Source organism: Anolis carolinensis, chromosome 1 (assembly GCF_035594765.1).
Source record: "Anolis carolinensis isolate JA03-04 chromosome 1, rAnoCar3.1.pri, whole genome shotgun sequence".
In the NCBI taxonomy this organism is placed as follows: domain Eukaryota; kingdom Metazoa; phylum Chordata; class Lepidosauria; order Squamata; family Dactyloidae; genus Anolis; species Anolis carolinensis.
In genome coordinates this window covers 319,067,554-319,086,021 of record NC_085841.1, presented here as the reverse complement: position 1 = coordinate 319,086,021, position 18,468 = coordinate 319,067,554, and the positions used below count along the sequence as shown (strand labels likewise).

The following is an 18,468-nucleotide window of genomic DNA, read 5'->3' as shown; positions in this document are numbered from 1 at the left end:
CACCAACAGAAGAAAGCTGTATTTATGTGAGAATGCCCCCATGATTCTAAGACAAATCCCATAGTTAGGGGGGATCCCATATGGGGGAATGGGTCTTAGAACTGAAGACTTATTGGAAGAGATACGATGACTGGATATGGTGTCTGAACTTAAAACAGCATTACAGACCAATGTTTTCTGGCAGACTTATGCAGATAATTTTAAAGTTATTTTAAAATTACGAATTCTATACAATGATCCAATTGTTTCAATATGTGTTCGTCTTATGTTTTTAAAATGGATATTATGTGTTTTAACTGGTTTATGTGTTTTTATGAATGTTATGTATTGTATTTTAATTTGTTGTTGTTCCCCGCTTCGATCCATGGGGAGAGGTAGGTAACAATAACAACAATAATTTAGCTCTTCTTCCCAATAATTTGTGAGTGGCATAGGAAACGAATAATTAAGATAAATGTTTTTTTCCCTTGACACTACTGCTATTCTTAATGGCTACAAGTCAAATCTTAATGGCTCTTATAGCCCTCTCCCTGCTCCTCAAACCCTGATGGTTATGTATGCATCAGATTTACTGGATAAAGGTCAATATAAAAATGCAAATAGTGTTTTTCTAGCACTTCTGACTCAGCAGAACACTTTGGTAAACCTAATGACTTCATTCATATGCCTCTGGATACAAACAGCAGCTCATATAATAAAACCATTCCTAGAATACATTACTTCCAGAACATAGATGCAGCAGGATACTATTACTGAATGCTTTTGCAAATTAAAAGGAATTCCTTGCTGGTAGGAAAGGATGCCAAGTCTACCTTTGTTCCTATGGTGCTGATATTTGAATTTACAGTTTAAAAACAAACATGAAAAGTATTCAAATGGAAGCAATTGCATGAAGTGGTACAATCTAACATGGGTTGATTTCATGATCTTAGGATAGATACAAATTATGACTGACTATACTAGATTAGCAAAGGGTACTCATCCACCTTTTCTCCTTGAATAGGACTTCGTTGATGAAATAAACTGTGCTGCATAGGGCATAACTCGAAACTGGGAAAGGGAGCCTTCCCTAATGCCTGCCGAAAGCAGGTATTGACTCAATTCCGTACTGTTTGTAAAGACATACATTTAGCAATTTTCTTCATTTTGATGGCTTCTACATACAACAGAAAAATATCTATAAACCCAAACCAATGTTTATAGTACAAGAAAATGATACAAACTAATAGATTAAAATTGTTTTAGTAATTCCTTAATATACAAATAAAAATATAAATTGCAATTTCATGGTCAGTCCTTTGGTTACATTTACTTATTACTTGCTGTGAATAAATGATACTTCAAGCATCATCAACATTTAGATATCTGGCCTGCTTCACAGATATACATATACAATTTAACATTTACTCATTTTTCAAACTTCCACTTGAAAAATGAATGTTCATTTCCCACTGTCTTCCTCTGTTTCGCTGTCTTCGCTATCACTGTCTCTTCCAGGGTGCTCTGGCATTTTCCGATGCTCCTCCTCCTCTTCTCCTGCTTTCTGCTTCTCCTCCAGAACCTTTTCCTCCACCGTTTCTACTGGGGTAGTTTTGATTTCATCTTCTGTCTCCATTTCAGTGTCCTTGCTTGGAACTATTTCAGTTTCCTGAGAATTAATTGTTTCATTTTCTTCAACAAGTGCTGGAGGAGGCAACAAATCCTGCTAATAAGAAAATGTAAGAATGCATTATGAAAGCGTGGGGGGGGGGGGGGGGAGGTTATTCAAGAGCCAAGACATCTTGTCAAACTAGACATGCTAAATATGAAAACTTCAATACCAAATATGCTTGCCTGCAGAATCAGAGGCCTAAGTGCAATGGTTTGTCTCCACTAGTGGGGATTCACTGAATCAGCGACTGAATGGTAAGGCAACACTTACATACATTTCATTGATTCAATACAGCTACTCTAGTGAGATTAGCAATTGGAGTGAGGTTTAAATGTTTCTTATGAGGACTTCCCTGCACACTGCTTGCCTACAGTTAGTACCACTAGTTTTATAATAGCCTCAACATTTTCTCTAGTGAGGAATACCACAACTGGAAGACCGCTGGACATAAATTAGGTCATTTACGAATCAGTTGAAAAGTTAACTGCTTAAACAAACGCTGTAAATTATTAAATGCTAAATTTAAAACAGCATTTAAATTTTTTTTACATGGGATACAAACTGAATTACTACACATATTTTTGAAAAAAAATCATTTAATTATCACACTACTATATTTCTTCGATTCTAAAATTATATCAATTGCAAGATGCACACTAATTTCATTACCACCAATAGAGATGTTTATGTGGGAGGGAAAAAAATGACTTATTTATTTATTTCTCACATTTATATCCCGCCCTTCTCACCCGAAGGGACTCAGGGCGGCTTACAACAGTGGCAACAATTAGAACTTAGAATAAAGAAAACACAGTACTTCAAAAACATAAGGCTTGGTCTGAGGATGAACTCTATTGGCATAATTTTATCTTTAGCTGCACAAAAATCCCATAAATTCAGTTAGACTTGTTTCAGGTGAAGGTTCCCATAACTGCAGTGTGAGTCGTGTTTTTCTGATAGAGATCTCATCATTATGAACCATTATGAAGCAAATTGAGATATTCAACTTATAATAAATAAATAAATAAATAAATAAAAACTTTATTTGTATTCTGCCCTATCTCCTTGGAGAGATAGATAGTAATTCAATCTTCTGAGACTAGGGGAAATGCTCTCATGCTTCCGCTCTCTTTTCTGTTTAGTGTATGATGAATATCTGATCCAGCAAGCTAGGTGTCTCCCTGCTTTAATGCCAAAAGCAAAAAAGCAAAAGAGGAATGCAAGGAATCACAAAACTAGATTCCAGACATGCAGATCATGGGAGAAGAACTCAAACTTCAAACAACTTGTTTAGTACTTGGAAGAAGGGATGTGTGTTCCTGTATGGCAGTGGATTGGATAAATAGCCCTCATGGTCTCTTTCATCCCTATGATTCTAAATAATTTTATTGTGTTTGCCAACAAGTTAAAAATAATATAATCCAGCAAGGTATTACCATTAGCTCCCCTCTACTTCTTATTTTCCTTTCCTTTATGCTGAAAAGGACAGGTTGCTTACCTGTAACCGTGTTTCTTCGAGTGTACTCTGTGAATTCACACTAATGGAGAAGGCTGCGCCTGCGCAGGCTCCAACGGATACTCTTCCAAGCTAAAGTTTGAAATTTGGCGGTAACCCCGCCCCTCTTCCCGGAGGGTATAAAGGGCGCCCTCCGCGCCCGCTCTCCAGTTCCTACGCCGCAAAGGCAGCGAGAAAGGGAGAGGTTTGCATGTGGGGAAGGAAGGGCGGGATTGTGTGAATTCACAGAGTACACTCGAAGAAACACGGTTACAGGTAAGCAACCTGTCCTTTTTCTTCGTGTACTCTGTGAATGCACACTAATGGAGACTAGCAAGCTGAGGTGTAGGTAGGTGGGATAGCAAACCCGATAACCAGTCTAGTGTCCAAACAACACATTTATTGAGCACAAGGTGCAAAAACAAGCAAGTGCAATGGTCAAAGAAGCGATGCAATAGCATATAGTGCAAAAAAACCGAGCCTTGTTGTTAGGATCCAGAACACAATCACAACATTGTAAGTGAGCAATAGTCTGTAAGAAAATACAGAGGTAGGCATAAACTCGTTCTCTGAAAACAGAGGGAGAAGTATTCAAAAAAATACATTTCAGTGCAGTGGGTAAGTATAGTACACAAGCACTACGTTAAAGAATCCCTGAGCACATCGATTACAAACGGGGTGGATGACAACGGTCAGCCTGTAAGAAGGATAAACCCGAAAACTGGTTTTGAGTAAGGCAACAACATTAGGTAAGGCAGGAGGAAAGGACGGACCTGGCAAAGGCCGAGTCCTTGAGGTTCTTTGAGTCCATCCTGTAGTGTGAAACAAAGGTGGATGGAGTGGACCAGATAGCCGCTCGACAGATGGAGTCGAGAGGGACGCCCCTCAGGAAGGCCGTAGAGGTGGAAAGGCCCCTCGTAGATCTAGGGCGGATCGAAGAGGGGGGGTTGGCGTTTGGCCAGCTGATAAGCGAGCTCGATGGTCTGAGCAATCCAGTGTGAGAGTCTTTGGGAAGAAAGTGGTTCGCCCAGTTTATGGGTAGCGTAAGCCACAAACAGTCTAGGTGACTTACGTATGTCCTTAGTCCTGTCTTTGTAGAAAAGGAGGGCTCTCCTGACATCGAGGAGATGGAGTTTCCGTTCCAGAGAAGAAGGATTAGGGAAGAAAGCAGGAAGTATTATGTCCTGGTTCAGGTGAAAAGCAGAGACCACCTTAGGTAGGAAGGTGATGTCCGGGCGAAGGACAGCCCTGTCGTGGTGGAAACGGAGATAGGGTTCGTCCACCCGGAGAGCAGCCAGTTCCGAAGGCCTGCGCGCAGAGGTGATAGCGATAAGGAAGGCAGTCTTCCAAGAGAGAAGGTGAAGGTCTGCAGAGGCCATAGGTTCGAAGGGAGCTGAAGCTAGTTGAGAAAGGACGAGTTCGAGGCTCCATCCGGGAGTCGGAGGTTGAACTGGAGGGTGCAAGTTGTTGTAACCTCGAAGGAAGGTCTTAATGAGGTTGTTAGAAAAGAGAGAGGGTTGTCCCTGACGTTGGAAATGCCAGGAGAGAGCAGCGAGATAGGATTTTATCGAGGCCAGAGAAAGTTGACGATCCGCAAGGGAAAGTAGGAAGTCCATGACCAGCGGGATCGAAGTAGAGGCGGGATCGACGCATCGGTCCCGAAGGAAAGTTTGGAATTTTGCCAGCTTGTAAGCATAGGCCTTCGATGTGGCCGGTTTGTGAGCGGCGCGAAGGATCGCCTGCAGGTCTGGGTGGAGAGAATTTAAGGAAGTATCCTCCAGGCAGTCAGGTGTAGGGACGGGACGTCGGGGTGGAGGACCTGTCCCTCCTGCGAAGATAGTATATGAGGGAGAGTTGGGAGAGTGCGGGGAGGATCCGCACACATCCGGAGTAGGATGGGATACCACGGCTGGCGTGGCCATGCAGGGGCGATCAGGATGGCCGATGTCGGTGTTAGATAAAGTCTCTCTATTACTCTCGAGATGAGAGGGAAGGGAGGAAAAAGATAGACGGGTTCGAGAGTCCAGTCGAGGAGAAATGCGTCTCCGAGACAGCCCGGAGTCGAGTTTGGAGGTAGTCTCGCTCCGAAGCGAGGAAGTTGAGCGTTCGAGGGGGAGGCAAAAAGGTCCAGAGCTGGCCAGCCCCAATCGTCGAAGACGGATTTCAGGATCTCGGGATCGAGACGCCACTCGTGGGGGGAGGTCGTTATTCTGCTTAGAGAGTCTGCTAGAGTGTTTTGAGCCCCCGGAAGGTGAACTGCCGACAGAGTTATGTGTCTCGCTATGCACCATAGCCAAATGTCCATCGAGAGAGCCATGAGTTTTCTCGAGCCCGTACCTCCTTGTTTGTTGATGTAGTACATGGCTACTACGTTGTCCGTTTGGATTAGAACAGACTTGTGGGGAAGAAAGCGAGCAAACGCCCGGAGGGCTTTGAAGATTGATAACAGTTCTAGAAAGTTTATGTGGTGAGACCTTTCTTGGGTGGACCACAGGTCCCTGACGGTGAGGTACGACATGTGGGCTCCCCACGCAAAATTGGAGGCGTCGGTCGTGATGGTGACTGACGGTAGGGAGGGATGGAAGGGAAGTCCCACACGAACGTTCGCTGGGTCCTGCCACCAACGAAGGGAGAGGCGAACGTGGTTCGGTACCGTGAGAAACATTGAGCTCGGATGCCGATGGGGTTTGAAAGAGTCTATAAACCATCTTTGGAGAGGTCTGAGACGTAATCTGGCGAAAGGGGTAACCATGACCGTGGAGGCCATGTGACCCAGAAGAACTTGGACCGCGTGGGCTCGGATCCTGCGGTTGCGGAGGAGGAGAGAAAGGTGCTGTTGAAGGGCTAGGAACCTGTCCTTCGGTAGGGAGGCGGTTTCCGTGATGGAGTTGAAGAGAGCTCCAATGAAGCGGATCTCTGTGGTTGGGAGGAGTTGAGACTTTAAGACATTCAACTGAAGGCCCAGCCGTTGCAGGAGAGAAAGAGTCTGTGAGACGTGGTTTTGAAGGGATGAGGGGTCGGACGCGACAATCATCCAATCGTCCAGATAAGGAAAGACCATAATGCCCTGTTTCCTGAGGTGCGCTGCCACCACGGCGACCACCTTTGTAAAGACCCTTGGGGCCGTGACGAGGCCGAAAGGGAGAACTGTGAACTGGTAAGAGTGTCCCAGGAGCTTGAAGGAAAGGAAGCGTCTGTGGGATCGACGCACCGAGACGTGGAAATACGCGTCGCGTAAGTCTATAGAGGCGAAATAGTCTCCGTGTCGGAGCATCGGGAGGATGGAGGCCACTGAAACCATTCGAAATTTTGAAAGCAGAATGAAGAGGTTTAGAGCCCGTAGGTCGAGGATAGGCCGAAGACCTCCGCCCCGCTTGGGAACCGTAAAGTATCTCGAGAAGAAACCTCGAGTGTCCTGCTCGGAAGGAGAAGGCTGGATTGCGCCCTTCGCCAGAAGGGAGTCGACCTCGGCACATATTTCCGGTGAAGGGTCGGTGTGGAGGATGTGACCCGTGGGTGGCAAAGTTTCGAATTCCAAGGCATAGCCGTCTCTGACAATGCGAAGAACCCAGGCATCTGAGGTGATAGACTCCCATTCGTGGTAGAAAGGAGCTAGGCGGTCGAGAAAAGAACAGAGAGGAAGGATCTGGTCGGGGCCTAGGAACGGCATGCTAGTGGCAGTAGTAGTGGAGATAGAAAGATCCCCGAGAGAGTGGGCGTCAGGCCCGTCGTTGGGGTTGTGGCATAGCTGCAGGACCTTTGCCCCGACCTTTCGGGACCTGGTGCTGGCGGCGAGGTTGTTGCTGATGACTGTGGTGACTCGAGCTCGACGAGCGTCGAAACGGCTGGTGACGAAAAGGCTGAGGGTAGCGACGGTACCGTTGCGGGAACCATCGGGTCCGCTGAGCCTGAGGTTGATCGGTCCCGCACTTTGTTGCGAGAATCTTGAAGTCGTGATTGGACTTAAGTTTGTCATCAGGGCCAGAATTGAAAAGGCCCTGGGTGTCGAAAGGAAGGTCTTCGATCACTTGTCGAGAGGAAGAAGAGAGTCCTGAGGACCGAAGCCATGCATGCCGTCTGATCGCGACCGCGTGGGCAATCATTTTTCCGGCGGTATCACCGGTATGCTTAGCCATTTGAATTTGGTGGTGTGCGAGAGAGTCCGCCTCCTGTTGGAGGGTCGAAAGGACTGACCGGTCTTCGTCAGAAAGCTTGGCGAAGAAGGGTTGGGCTTTCTCCCAGAGGATCTGTTGATAAGCGCCCATGCAGGCCCCGTAGTTTGCCATACGGCAAAGGAGGAGAGCGCCGGAGTACAGCTTGCGGCCTACCGCATCGAAGCGTTTGCCCTCTCTGTCGGCAGGGGAGTTGGAGTGTCGACCCGACGATTGGGAGGCCTTTACCACCATGGAGTTTGGGTCAGGGTGATGCTTGAGCCATTCCAAGGCTTCGTCATCGGTTCGGTACCAGGCCTCTATTTTCTTAGAGGTTGGAGGTATCGAAGATGGAGTCTTCCAAGATGCCTGGATGACGTCCAGGAGGTATGGAAGAAAAGGCAGCAAGGTGGCTGGCGGGGCTTGGGCTTGAACCCTCTTGAAAACGGGGTCGGTAACGGCCTTTGAAGTTTGTTTAATTTCCATCCCCAGAGCGTCTGCCATTCTGACCATCTGGTCGGAGAAAGCCCGAATATTATCCGTCGGGGAAGGTGGGTCGACCTCGTAGGCGTCGTGAGGCGGGGAGAGGTCGAGACCGAGAGAGACAACGGAGGCGGAGAGTATAGACTCGGGGCGTTCGATATCGGGGTCATCCTCCTCGGGCCCTTGAGGGGACCGGGGAGGAGAAACAAGCACAGAGTCCTGATGAGGTATTACCTCAGGAGCAGGGAGAGCCGGCTGTGGAGGAACGCCCTTGGACGCGGAGGCCTGGGCGGCGCGGGCTAAGCGCGTCATCTGTCTACCCCTCTCAGGTGTTTGAGCCGGGGGAAAGAGTTCTTGTCGAGCCGGAAGACGAGATGGTGCCGGCTGGGGAGCCTTAATAACTGTCCTGACCGACCGGTCGGGGAAGGCTTGAGCGTCCGCATCCGAGGACTGACCATGAGGAGAGGAAGAGGAGCGGAGGCGTTGTGCTGGTTGGATAGGAGAGGATCTCCTAGAGGAAGGCCCAGAGGAGGGGACGTCCTTCTTCGAAGACGCTGAGGAGGACGACCTCTGGATCATTCGTTTCTTTGCTGGGGGTTGTTTCGACGCGACCCTCAGCGATGTTCCCGGCGTCGGGGGAATCGGGCACACAGCTGCCGAGTCAGATTGAGCCCGTCTGGATTCCTCCTGAGCCCTCTTGAAGGCAATCTTCATGGCGGAAGAAGATGGCGGCGAAGCCAGGCGGGATCGAGTGGAAATGGCCGAAGCCACCTAACTCGAAGTTGATGAAGGGCCCATCTTGCCCGACCGGGTGGATACCGTAGCGGTGGTCACCGTGCAGGGCGGTTTGGTCGGTCGCGGTCTCGAGGTTTTCGAGGTTTTAGATGATACCGACGGAGCAGGCCTGGACGCCATCGAGGCCGAGGTGGAAGTGGAAGCCTCAGGAGCAAGAGTTTTTTCGTAAAGAGCTGCACGGAGTCTCGCAGCTCTATTTCTTCTGGCCTGAGCTGTAAAGGCCAGGCAAAAACGGCAGGTACCGACGACGTGGCTTTCGCCAAGGCAGAAAAGGCACTTAGCGTGGCCGTCGGAATCTGGAATCTTAGCGGCACACTGAGTGCACCGTTTAAAACGCGTGGTTGACATAAGAACGAAGAGTCCGAAGTGAGCTTTGCGGCGGAAAAAAAGGAACTGGAGAGCGGGCGCGGAGGGCGCCCTTTATACCCTCTGGGAAGAGGGGCGGGGTTACCGCCAAATTTCAAACTTTAGCTTGGAAGAGTATCCGTTGGAGCCTGCGCAGGCGCAGCCTTCTCCATTAGTGTGCATTCACAGAGTACACGAAGAAAAAAGATATAGGTACATTGGTCTTGATACTGGTATCATACACATACACACATACTTCAGCCACTGCATAGGTTTCAAGGAGCTGCTTCACACTAGCATTCAAGCATGTGATAAAAAAAACTCATGTTTCAGCCAGCCCTAGAAAGATCTGATGCTTCACCAGTCAACCGGGAGAAAAAAACTTTTCAAATTACTATATCTAAAACTTGTAATCTGTGGCTGAAATTATTCTAGGGAGACTAATTATGGGCATTCAGAAAATCTGAATCTCTCAAATTAGGAATCTCTTTGTCCTTAGGATAATATATAAATGCTGCTAGATAAAAACAAGGGCTCCTTCTGCAATGCAGCTGGTCCAATTTTTATCCATGCATGATTACTGTCATTCAGTTCATTTTGTAACTCTTGACTAAAATCATACTAAAAATAGCATCTTAAAGAATACCACGAAGAACAGACACCAAATCATTTGCTGCAAGTCTATGAGATTAAATATGCATTTGGATTCACAAGGGTAGTCTTCATTGCACTATAATTTGAGTGCTTTGAATATAAAAGGATTTGCAGCCATCTCTTCAGAATAATCACTTACAATTTGCATCAATGAATCAAATTACCGTATATACTTGAGTATAAGCTGAGTTTTCCAACTCTTTATAGGCTGAAAAGCCCCCCTCGGCTTATACTCGAGTATACAGGTAATCAGAGTTGGAAAGTCTTATCTTAAATTACAATTTTATTTAAATATTCAAAAACATTTAACATACTGATGCCTTAACTAATGTAATTTTATTGGTATCTTTTTATTTTTGAAATTTACCAGTAGCTGCTGCATTTCCCACCCTTATCTTATACCCAAGTCAATAAGTTTTCCCAGTTTTTTGTGATAAAATTAGGTACCGCGGCTTATATTTAGGCCGGTTTATACTCAAGTATATGTGGTAAGTCTTGTTTCAGGATGATTACTGGCATCAAGCATACTCTTCCCTGTGTTCTGAGAATCTTTGGAATCCATAAAAACAACTTGATTCTCCCAAGTTAATATTTTGTCTGTTTGACTGAATGTATGGACCTCAAGGGGCTCAGATGAATAGGGATAGGATTGTAATTCTCAAATAATACCGATGTAAGGTTGGTAGAATCATAGAATAATAGAGCTGGAAGAGGCCACATAGGCCATCTAGTCCAACTCCCTGCCATGCAGAAAAAGCACAAAGTACCCCTGACAGATGACCATCTGCCCCTCTGTTTAAAAGCTTCTCAGGTAGATATGAATGTGCTTTATTTCCCCTGGATTTGCTTGCTCTTCCTCTGCACCTTCTCCAGCAAAACATCAGAAACTATTTAAAAGCTTTGGTTTCCATTTTGGATTAATAATAACCTTAAATTCATGGTAGGCCACTTTGGGAATGAAATAATAATTATGATGTATTTATTTACATCTGGCCTTTCCCCACAAAACCAGAACCCTAGGCAACTTCTAGAGTTGTTTAGTCCAGAATCTCCCTTCCCATAGTAGCCATAGCGAACTAGATGAGTCTGGGAAGTCACAAGAAAGGCATGAATAGCCTTTTTCCTCTTGTGCTCCCCCCACATAGTTGTACTGGAAGCATATTACTTAGGAAGTAGAAATTCTACAGGTTGTTCCAAAAAGATGGACCCGATTTGAAATTACTATTACCTCTGCAAACACAGAGCACCATAAATTAATCTCTTACCCCTTTAAAGGGTGGGGCATAGAGTTTCAAATTATTGCCACTGGATGCCTCTTCCAGTGCACAGACAGCCTCAGTCAACTGCAAGATGGCGATCCTTCAATACAAGGCCTAATGAGATATTTTCCATTTGCAGAGATATCTTTAAGGTTTTTTTTCTGGCTTAAAACAATTAGTAAAACTTGATAACTAATAACTCATTAAACTTTTTTTTAATTTTTATGTAATTGTAACATGTTGTTATTGTGAAATAAACTGCGTTGAAATTGGGTCCATCATTTTGAAACATGCTGTATTTGGGCATTATGGGCAAAAGCCACTGACAGTTCTAACTCCATGAATTTGCCTAATCCCCCTTTAAAGCCATATAAACTAGTAGTCATGGTCATATTTTGTCATGGTGAACGCTGTAAATTATGAGTGTGGCACTCAATTTCCTGCCCTAATTCTATTGACTGTCAATCAGTTTCACCGAATTCTAGTGTTACCGAAAATGTACAAAGTTCGTTCCCTACCAGTTTTCCTATAATATGTTTGATTAATACTCTAGAAAGGTTTAGAGACAAAGGCTAGAATCCATGTATTGTACCAAATATTCTTAGGTATTGTCATTAGCATTATTGTTTGTTAGATAGCCAGCATGGTACAACTTTTTGAGTATTGGATTATGACTCTGGTTTAAGGTTCAAATGTCCACTCAGCCAAGGAAACCCAATGGCAGACCTTGGCCTAGTCACAGTCTTTCAGTTTCAAATGAAGGCGGAGCCAAACCTTCTCTGAACAAATCTTGCCAAGGAAAAGCCATAATTCACCTTAGGGCCACCATAAATCAGAAACAGCTCAAGGCACATAGCAACAACAGATTATTGTTTGTTATTTAAAATTGTAGATTCCCTTGTAGGTAGGCAACTTTAGTCTTCCAGTTCTAGTCCAACACTCAAAGCATTACACCATACTGACTCCCCAGCTAATTTTAGGACTTTGTTGCTGTTTTTCTTCTCTTATCAATTATCTTATTTTAAAAAATGTTTAAAATTATAGGTAGCCTTAGTGCTAATATACCAGGCTAACTGTTGCTCTAGAGACAAAAACTTCAACCAAGGCCTACTCAACCATATTTTTCTTAACCATATCTTTAACTTTTTCATATAAATCCATTTAGTTATAAGAAATAATTTAAAGTGCTTCCCCAAGTGCATTTTAATATAAACACAATGTTTCCCCAACTTTCAGAGTTCCATACCTGTCTGTGTTGCCGCGTGCTTTGTATCATATGCATATACATGTTGTACACAAAGTTGGCCATCTGAGGCATATTCTTTATAATGTGGACTTGATGAGATGGATGTTCTCCATTCTAAGAAGAAAAAGAGGTGCTATTTAGGAAAGTTTAAAAGAAAACCAGTATAAGAGCACACAGGTAAAATAAACATTTCACAAATGAAAGTTAAGCCTTAAAGAAAAGAAAGGCAGTTTCAATTCTTATACTGAAGTCATCATTATACTCTTTTTCTATAACTCCATTCAGCTGGTCATACCTGTCGTGCTGTTGGGAAATACTCTGTGGGGATTATATGCAGTTGGAGAGGACGGGCAGTCAGCTGACTGAAAGCTGGTGTTAGCTCAAAGCAGTTCTGGAACAGTGAAACTCTTGCAAATATATAAAGCCCAAGTCTGGCTCTTGACATAGCAACCACCAAACGCCGTACATCCCTTCAAAAAGGAAAATAAAATAAAATAAAATAAATTGACATACTGTGAACAACTAATGTTTTTCCCTTTTCCTGTAATTGAAACATACTTTGACAATTTAGTCAAAGTATGCAATTTCTTCCCTCTGACTGCACAAAGTATCATAGTTGATTAACATTTTTAAAAGTGAGAGGGGAAATCAGAAGTGCCTTTGGGTGCATCTGCACTGCAGAACTAATGCAGTTTGACAACACTTTAACTACCATGGCTCATTGTGATGGAAACCCGGGAGATGTAATTTGGTGAGGCACTTGCATTCTTTAGCAGAAAAGGCCGAATACCTTGTAAAACTACAACTACCATGATACCATAGCACTGAGCCATGGCATTTTTAGTAGTGTCAAATTGTATTATTTCTACAGTGTAGAAGATGCACCCTTACTCTCAGGCAATTAATTCAGTGTGATCTACATTGATCAGTAATGGCTCTCTGGGGTTTCAGGCCAGGTCTATTGCTTGTGAACTTCCAACTTTTTATTCCCTCTTGCCTTTTTCTCTTTTTTGCTTCTCTTTGAAACCCAAAGGTTGCCAATTCTGGTTAATCCACAATTCCAGTAGCTCCTAGAAGCCAGACCAGATAGACAACTCTATCCTATTTCTTTAGGAAAGTTCCTTTAATTGTGCAGCCTTCAAAATTTTGTTCATGTGTGTAGATTTCTATTTTATTCACCGACTTTCTCTGCTTTATTTATATCAGCTTTTAACCCCCCTATTAGAATCTACATAATAAAACTTCTATGCCTCTTACAACCAAACTAATTGCTCAATGTATACTTTTCTGATTAAGATGGGTTAAATAATTTTGTTTATAACTATTTGTGAGTTATTGTCACTAATCTGCTGAAACTCAAAACATCCCTTTATATGAGATGTAGTATTATGGATTTGGGGCTGAACTATTTTAGCCCTCCATGTGAGCCAACCCCACCCTCCATGTTTGAAAAAGGCATTGATTAGGAGTGTGCCCCATAATGAACTACATTATTACATACCTCAAGTGTCCAACAGCTTTAGTTCGCACAAGTGAAAGGATTATATAATCATTCTGCTGACCTTGAAACCTATCTACAGTTGTCACCTAATGGAAAAATTGAGAGAGTGTTAATTTGTTGGCATCTCAGTGAGATTTTAAAAGAACACTTTGGTAAAGGCACTCTGCTCATTTGGAACTACAGTAACATCCTGAAAAGATATTAAATATGTACTTAATTATAAACATGACCGGAAAGAAGTTGAAATTCTATTTTTTTCATCAAGTACTTGTGGGATGCAAACCAAATAACTCCAAAGGAAAAGCAGGACTTCAATGTCTGTCTGCTCTACCCCATTCCATTAAAAGCTATGTGCCCCACTCAGGTTTGGAAAATGGGGCATTCAGAAAGTAATTGCTGATGAGTTCAGAGAGGAACATACAGCAAAGTACAACCTTTTTGCCATACATCAGACTAATCCGATTGCTGCTTTCAATGGAAACTCTAAGGTAGGGGTCCCCAAACTAGGAGGGTGGATGCTAAGGGAATGGATGCAGCCCTCCAAAGTCATTTACTCCATTTTTGCAGGCTCTAAATCACAATTGCTTCTTTAGTCAAAAAATAAAACTGCTACACAACACTTTACTATTGGAGTAACAGTATTTAGAATGTTTGAAAATTTAATGAGCATTAAACTTTGGGAGCCCCCAGTGGTGCAGCGGATTAAACCACTGAGCTGCAGTTCGAATCTGGGAAGCAGGATGAGCTCCCGCTGTTAGCCCAAGCTTCTGCCAACCTAGCAATTCAAAAACATGCAAATGTGAGTAGAACAATAGGTACTGCTCCGGTGGGAAGGTAACTGCTCCATGCAGTCATGCCAGCCACATAATCTTGGCGGTGTTTATGGACAACGCCAGCTCTTTGACTTAGAAATGGAGATGAGCACCAACCCCCACCCACCCACCCCCCGAGTCGACTAGACTTAATGTCAGGGGAAAACCTTTACCTTTACCCTTAAACTATGGGCAGAATAGTCTTAAGGTGATGGGAAAAGCTTCCTAAATTAGCACATACTCGGTCCGGGGCATTGGTGCTGAAAAAAATTTGTTTTTTTGCTCTTGCTCCCAATAAGATGAAATTTACTTCAAGGCTAGGCGGGCTTATTTGAGAGTTTTTTATAAAAAAAATACGTTGGAGAAATCAGCTGGCCTTAGACTTTGTAGATCCTGATCTGTCCTCAATTTCACCCCCAGTGACAGCAAGAGTTACACCACTCTTAAACCATCATATCCATTGACAGACAACTCTATAGGTTCACAAAGAGACAATTTATACTATTCCATGGGTCTTAAGTTGCCCTCTCAGAGACCACAGGATTGCACCATAAAATGTTTCAGTATTATTAGAACCAATATATCAAATTTCATGTCTGCATAACAAGATTATGAGAATGACCAAATGCAATAACTGAAATGTACAGATATATGTTAATAAATACGCTGGGTGTTTTTCGTGGGCATTTTTGTGTACATAATTGCTTTAAAAAAGCTTTAATAGACATGGGTTTATATTATGAAAATAAATATTAAATATTAAATAAGGATAAGGTCTTAATGACATAGTTGGTCAGAATGTTAAAAAAAAAAAACCCTCTGTGGTTAATTTATCACAAATTTAATGTCTTTATCAGAAATTCAATATATAATCTTCTTACTGGTATAATAATTTGATTCCTGAAATGGAACTGCCCATGGTTATAATTGTTCTAATCTTGGCTGCTGTTGCCTTTAGTAACTGCATCTGGGCAAAAAGTGCAACAAACTAATTAGAAAATGTAAGCCACTGTAATTTATATACTCCCTGAGGCTCTTTGGGGGTTTTAAATACTGTATAAAGAAATCCTTCAAAATGCAGAATTACACATTTTGTGAACTAATAAACCCAGAATGTATTTGCATGTTAAATCTGGTTTATAAATTTTTATATTATTGCCTACAAATCATCAAAGCTTAACTTACTTTTTCAATGCTCATCATTAACTAAGAAAAAGTATAAATGACTTCCACGCTGCAATGAGCACACACATATCAAGTCCATAGGCAACATTAAACACAATCAAAGCAAAACCTTAAGATTTTTTTTCTAGTAGGCACTGGACAACCTATTCAGAATTTCTTTTGAAATGAAAGAAAAATAGAATTTACTATTATGTGGAACATCACCTTGTTTGGTCTTCCAATCATTGGGTTATTCCCACAACGCTGGTTAATAATATCCCGAATCAAATGTTTCTGTCCATTATATGTTGTCAAGATGCTTATCTTCTCCGCCGGGTATCCTAGCAGGCACATGTACATGAACAGTGCGACAACGTATTCTGCCTCACCAAGATTCTGGAAAGTTTTAAAACAGGTCCACATTTGTTTTATGCATCTGAACAAAGGAAATTTGTATCACTACAACCTGAACAGGCTCTCTTGCTCTTTCTCCATCCCACCCAACCTAATTTCATAATAGGATTCACTCATAAAATGGAAATTAAAATAGTAGTGACACCAGGGCATTCTTGGTTACTTTTACCTCACTCTACTAGTATAATATATTCCTTTGTTTAATGTGGATGGGTGACACATATAACAGCTCAATGGTAGCTTATCTCCTAAAAAGCAATTTGAGCAATCTTTTGGCTCACAGTGCAAAGAAGTCAGTGCCCAGATTTAGGAGATTACTTAAAAGTAGTCATCTCATTCTTTTAAAAGCCTGAAAAATTATTATATATTTTAGTATCAGAATCTTCCTTAAAAAGTACCATTGTCTATAAGAGCACATCCCTTGAAAGCAATACTCTTACTTCTAGCCAAGCAGGCCTAATTGAAAATATTCTGTCCACCTGAGGGGAGACATTTTATCTCTTAATGCTTTTTAAAAAATTCAGTTAATTGAATGGCATAAAATCTTTACTTGCATGTTATTCTCAATTCACAGGTAAAGCTCAGGAAAAGCACATACCACATTACATCCTGTTTATAATATTGTAACACATTCTATGGGGGACTGCTTCTGGAAACTGTTCAGAAACATCAGCAGCTCCAAAAGGCTGTAACTAGGTTGCTGACTGCGGTGGTCACAGAAAGCATATAATCCTTTTGCTAAAATAATCCCACTGGGAGCCGATCCTTTCAGAGCAAACTTCTACATGGCTTAGGTCAAGACTGTATGAAACAACTTCTCTCCTTATATGAACCTGCCCATGCTCTAAGATCTACAAGGGAAGCTTTGTTTTGATCCCACCTCTCCTTCAGGAGAGATAAAGCAGGGTATATCATCATCATCATCATCATCATCATCATCATCATCATCATCATCACCACAATCACTGCAGATTTGATAAAGACATCCCACCTTGCCGTCTCTCTGCTGGCAGGTGAAAACATTTCTATTCAAGCTGTTTTGTTGTAGCATGTTCTGCCAGAGTTTTCAATGTGTGCATGTAGTGTTTTTATTTTATTACATTTTAAGCATATTTAAATGCAGTTTTCAAGCTTCTGTTTTTAAATAAAATGTAATGTATTGTGTTTCAACTTTTTAATAAAGTTTAATAAAAAATGTTTTGTGCTTTTAAAACATACGCTACCTTGGATCCCATGCTGAAAGAAAGACGGGGTATTACATAAATAAACTAACATTAGTTTTCTTACCTGATAAAAATAAGGATTTGGTTCAGATTCTCCTACACCATGGAAATCTTCTACATTTATAAGTTGGAAGTCATACAAGAACCCGGCATTTGCAGTTCGGAATTCAGGCAGAAGCTGTACATGTGGCAAATTCCCCAGGTTCTTGTAACGCCAATTGTAGAGATTACACAAGCTTTGAGGGGGGAAAAAGGAGACAGTTATTGATAGGTTCCACTCTTAAGTCAATGTCTTGTTGTACGGCATTTCCCTTTACGATTACAGAGGCATAAAAAGTGCATACATTGTAACAGAACAATTATATTGGAATGCTGTGAGGCAAGAACAAAATACTATTTTAAAAAACAATAAAATAGAACTACAACTAGGGGGGAAATTAGTGGTGACAAAATGGAACTTTATCATTGCCTTCTAGAAGACTGAAACGTTTGGTAGTCCACATGAAATATCCAGCCTTTTGAACTTTAGAAGCAAGCTAACAGATAATCGAGATTTCAAAACATGCCAATGTCTAACAATCTGCTTATTTTAAGAAACTTATTTTATATTACTTCCAGTGGATTCTCCAAATATATTTCATAAGCAGCCAAATACACAGTGCATTGTACACTCTTCCTAAAATTGTGAAGCTACCAATATAGTTTAACAGACAAAAGTAAATATATGAATGGATTTTCCTTCACCAATGTATTCTGTAAAGACGAATCTAACAATGACCACAACTCTGAGATAGAAACAGAACTGGAAATAACTTGTGGTAAACAGCAGAGGTTGAATCCCATCCATATCAGGCCATGTGTCACTGTACAGCAGTGGGAATACTTTTAAAGAAGAGAACGAATGCATTAAACCTCATTAAGATGCTGATTCAATGAAACTGCTCTAGGATGTCACATGATACATATAGAAGGAATGGGATACAACCATTAGGGGACAGATGAGAGTCAGTCTGGCAAATAGCTGGATGTAAGTATGGAAAGAGGAAGGAGAGATGGAGGCAAGAGCTTAAAATGACATGTGACAGTAGCTAGGAGCAGAAATGGACAGTAGCAAAGGCTAAAATGTACAGCAACACATACTGGCACATGACAGAATATGCAAAATGGCAGCTTGCCATCTGAGTAGAATTGCAGTTCCTTTCCCTGTGTCTGGATGCTTTAAAGACTCAAGCTGCTATTCATTATTCACTAACAAAACACGGCTAAGTTTGGCTT

The 18,468-nt window shown here is 42.3% G+C and overlaps 1 protein-coding gene across 2 annotated transcripts in view; it reads right to left on the bottom strand.

Annotated features, from left to right (window-relative positions):
- Window positions 1-1,226: 1,226 nt before the first annotated feature.
- The window catches only part of aqr (aquarius intron-binding spliceosomal factor), a 67,641-nt gene continuing 50,399 nt past the window's right edge, over window positions 1,227-18,468 (bottom strand). Inside the window, exons 30-35 of one of the 2 annotated variants that reach the window (XM_008103092.3) lie at window positions 17,258-17,429; window positions 15,782-15,952; window positions 13,581-13,666; window positions 12,375-12,549; window positions 12,080-12,193; window positions 1,227-1,705 (exon numbers count right to left, since the gene is read on the bottom strand). In XM_008103092.3, coding sequence (XP_008101299.1) covers window positions 1,442-1,705; window positions 12,080-12,193; window positions 12,375-12,549; window positions 13,581-13,666; window positions 15,782-15,952; window positions 17,258-17,429 — 982 coding nt within the window. In that variant the 3' untranslated portion in view covers window positions 1,227-1,441. The remainder of the gene's footprint in view (window positions 1,706-12,079; window positions 12,194-12,374; window positions 12,550-13,580; window positions 13,667-15,781; window positions 15,953-17,257; window positions 17,430-18,468) is intronic. The other variant, XM_003214489.4, reaches the window with a different exon arrangement.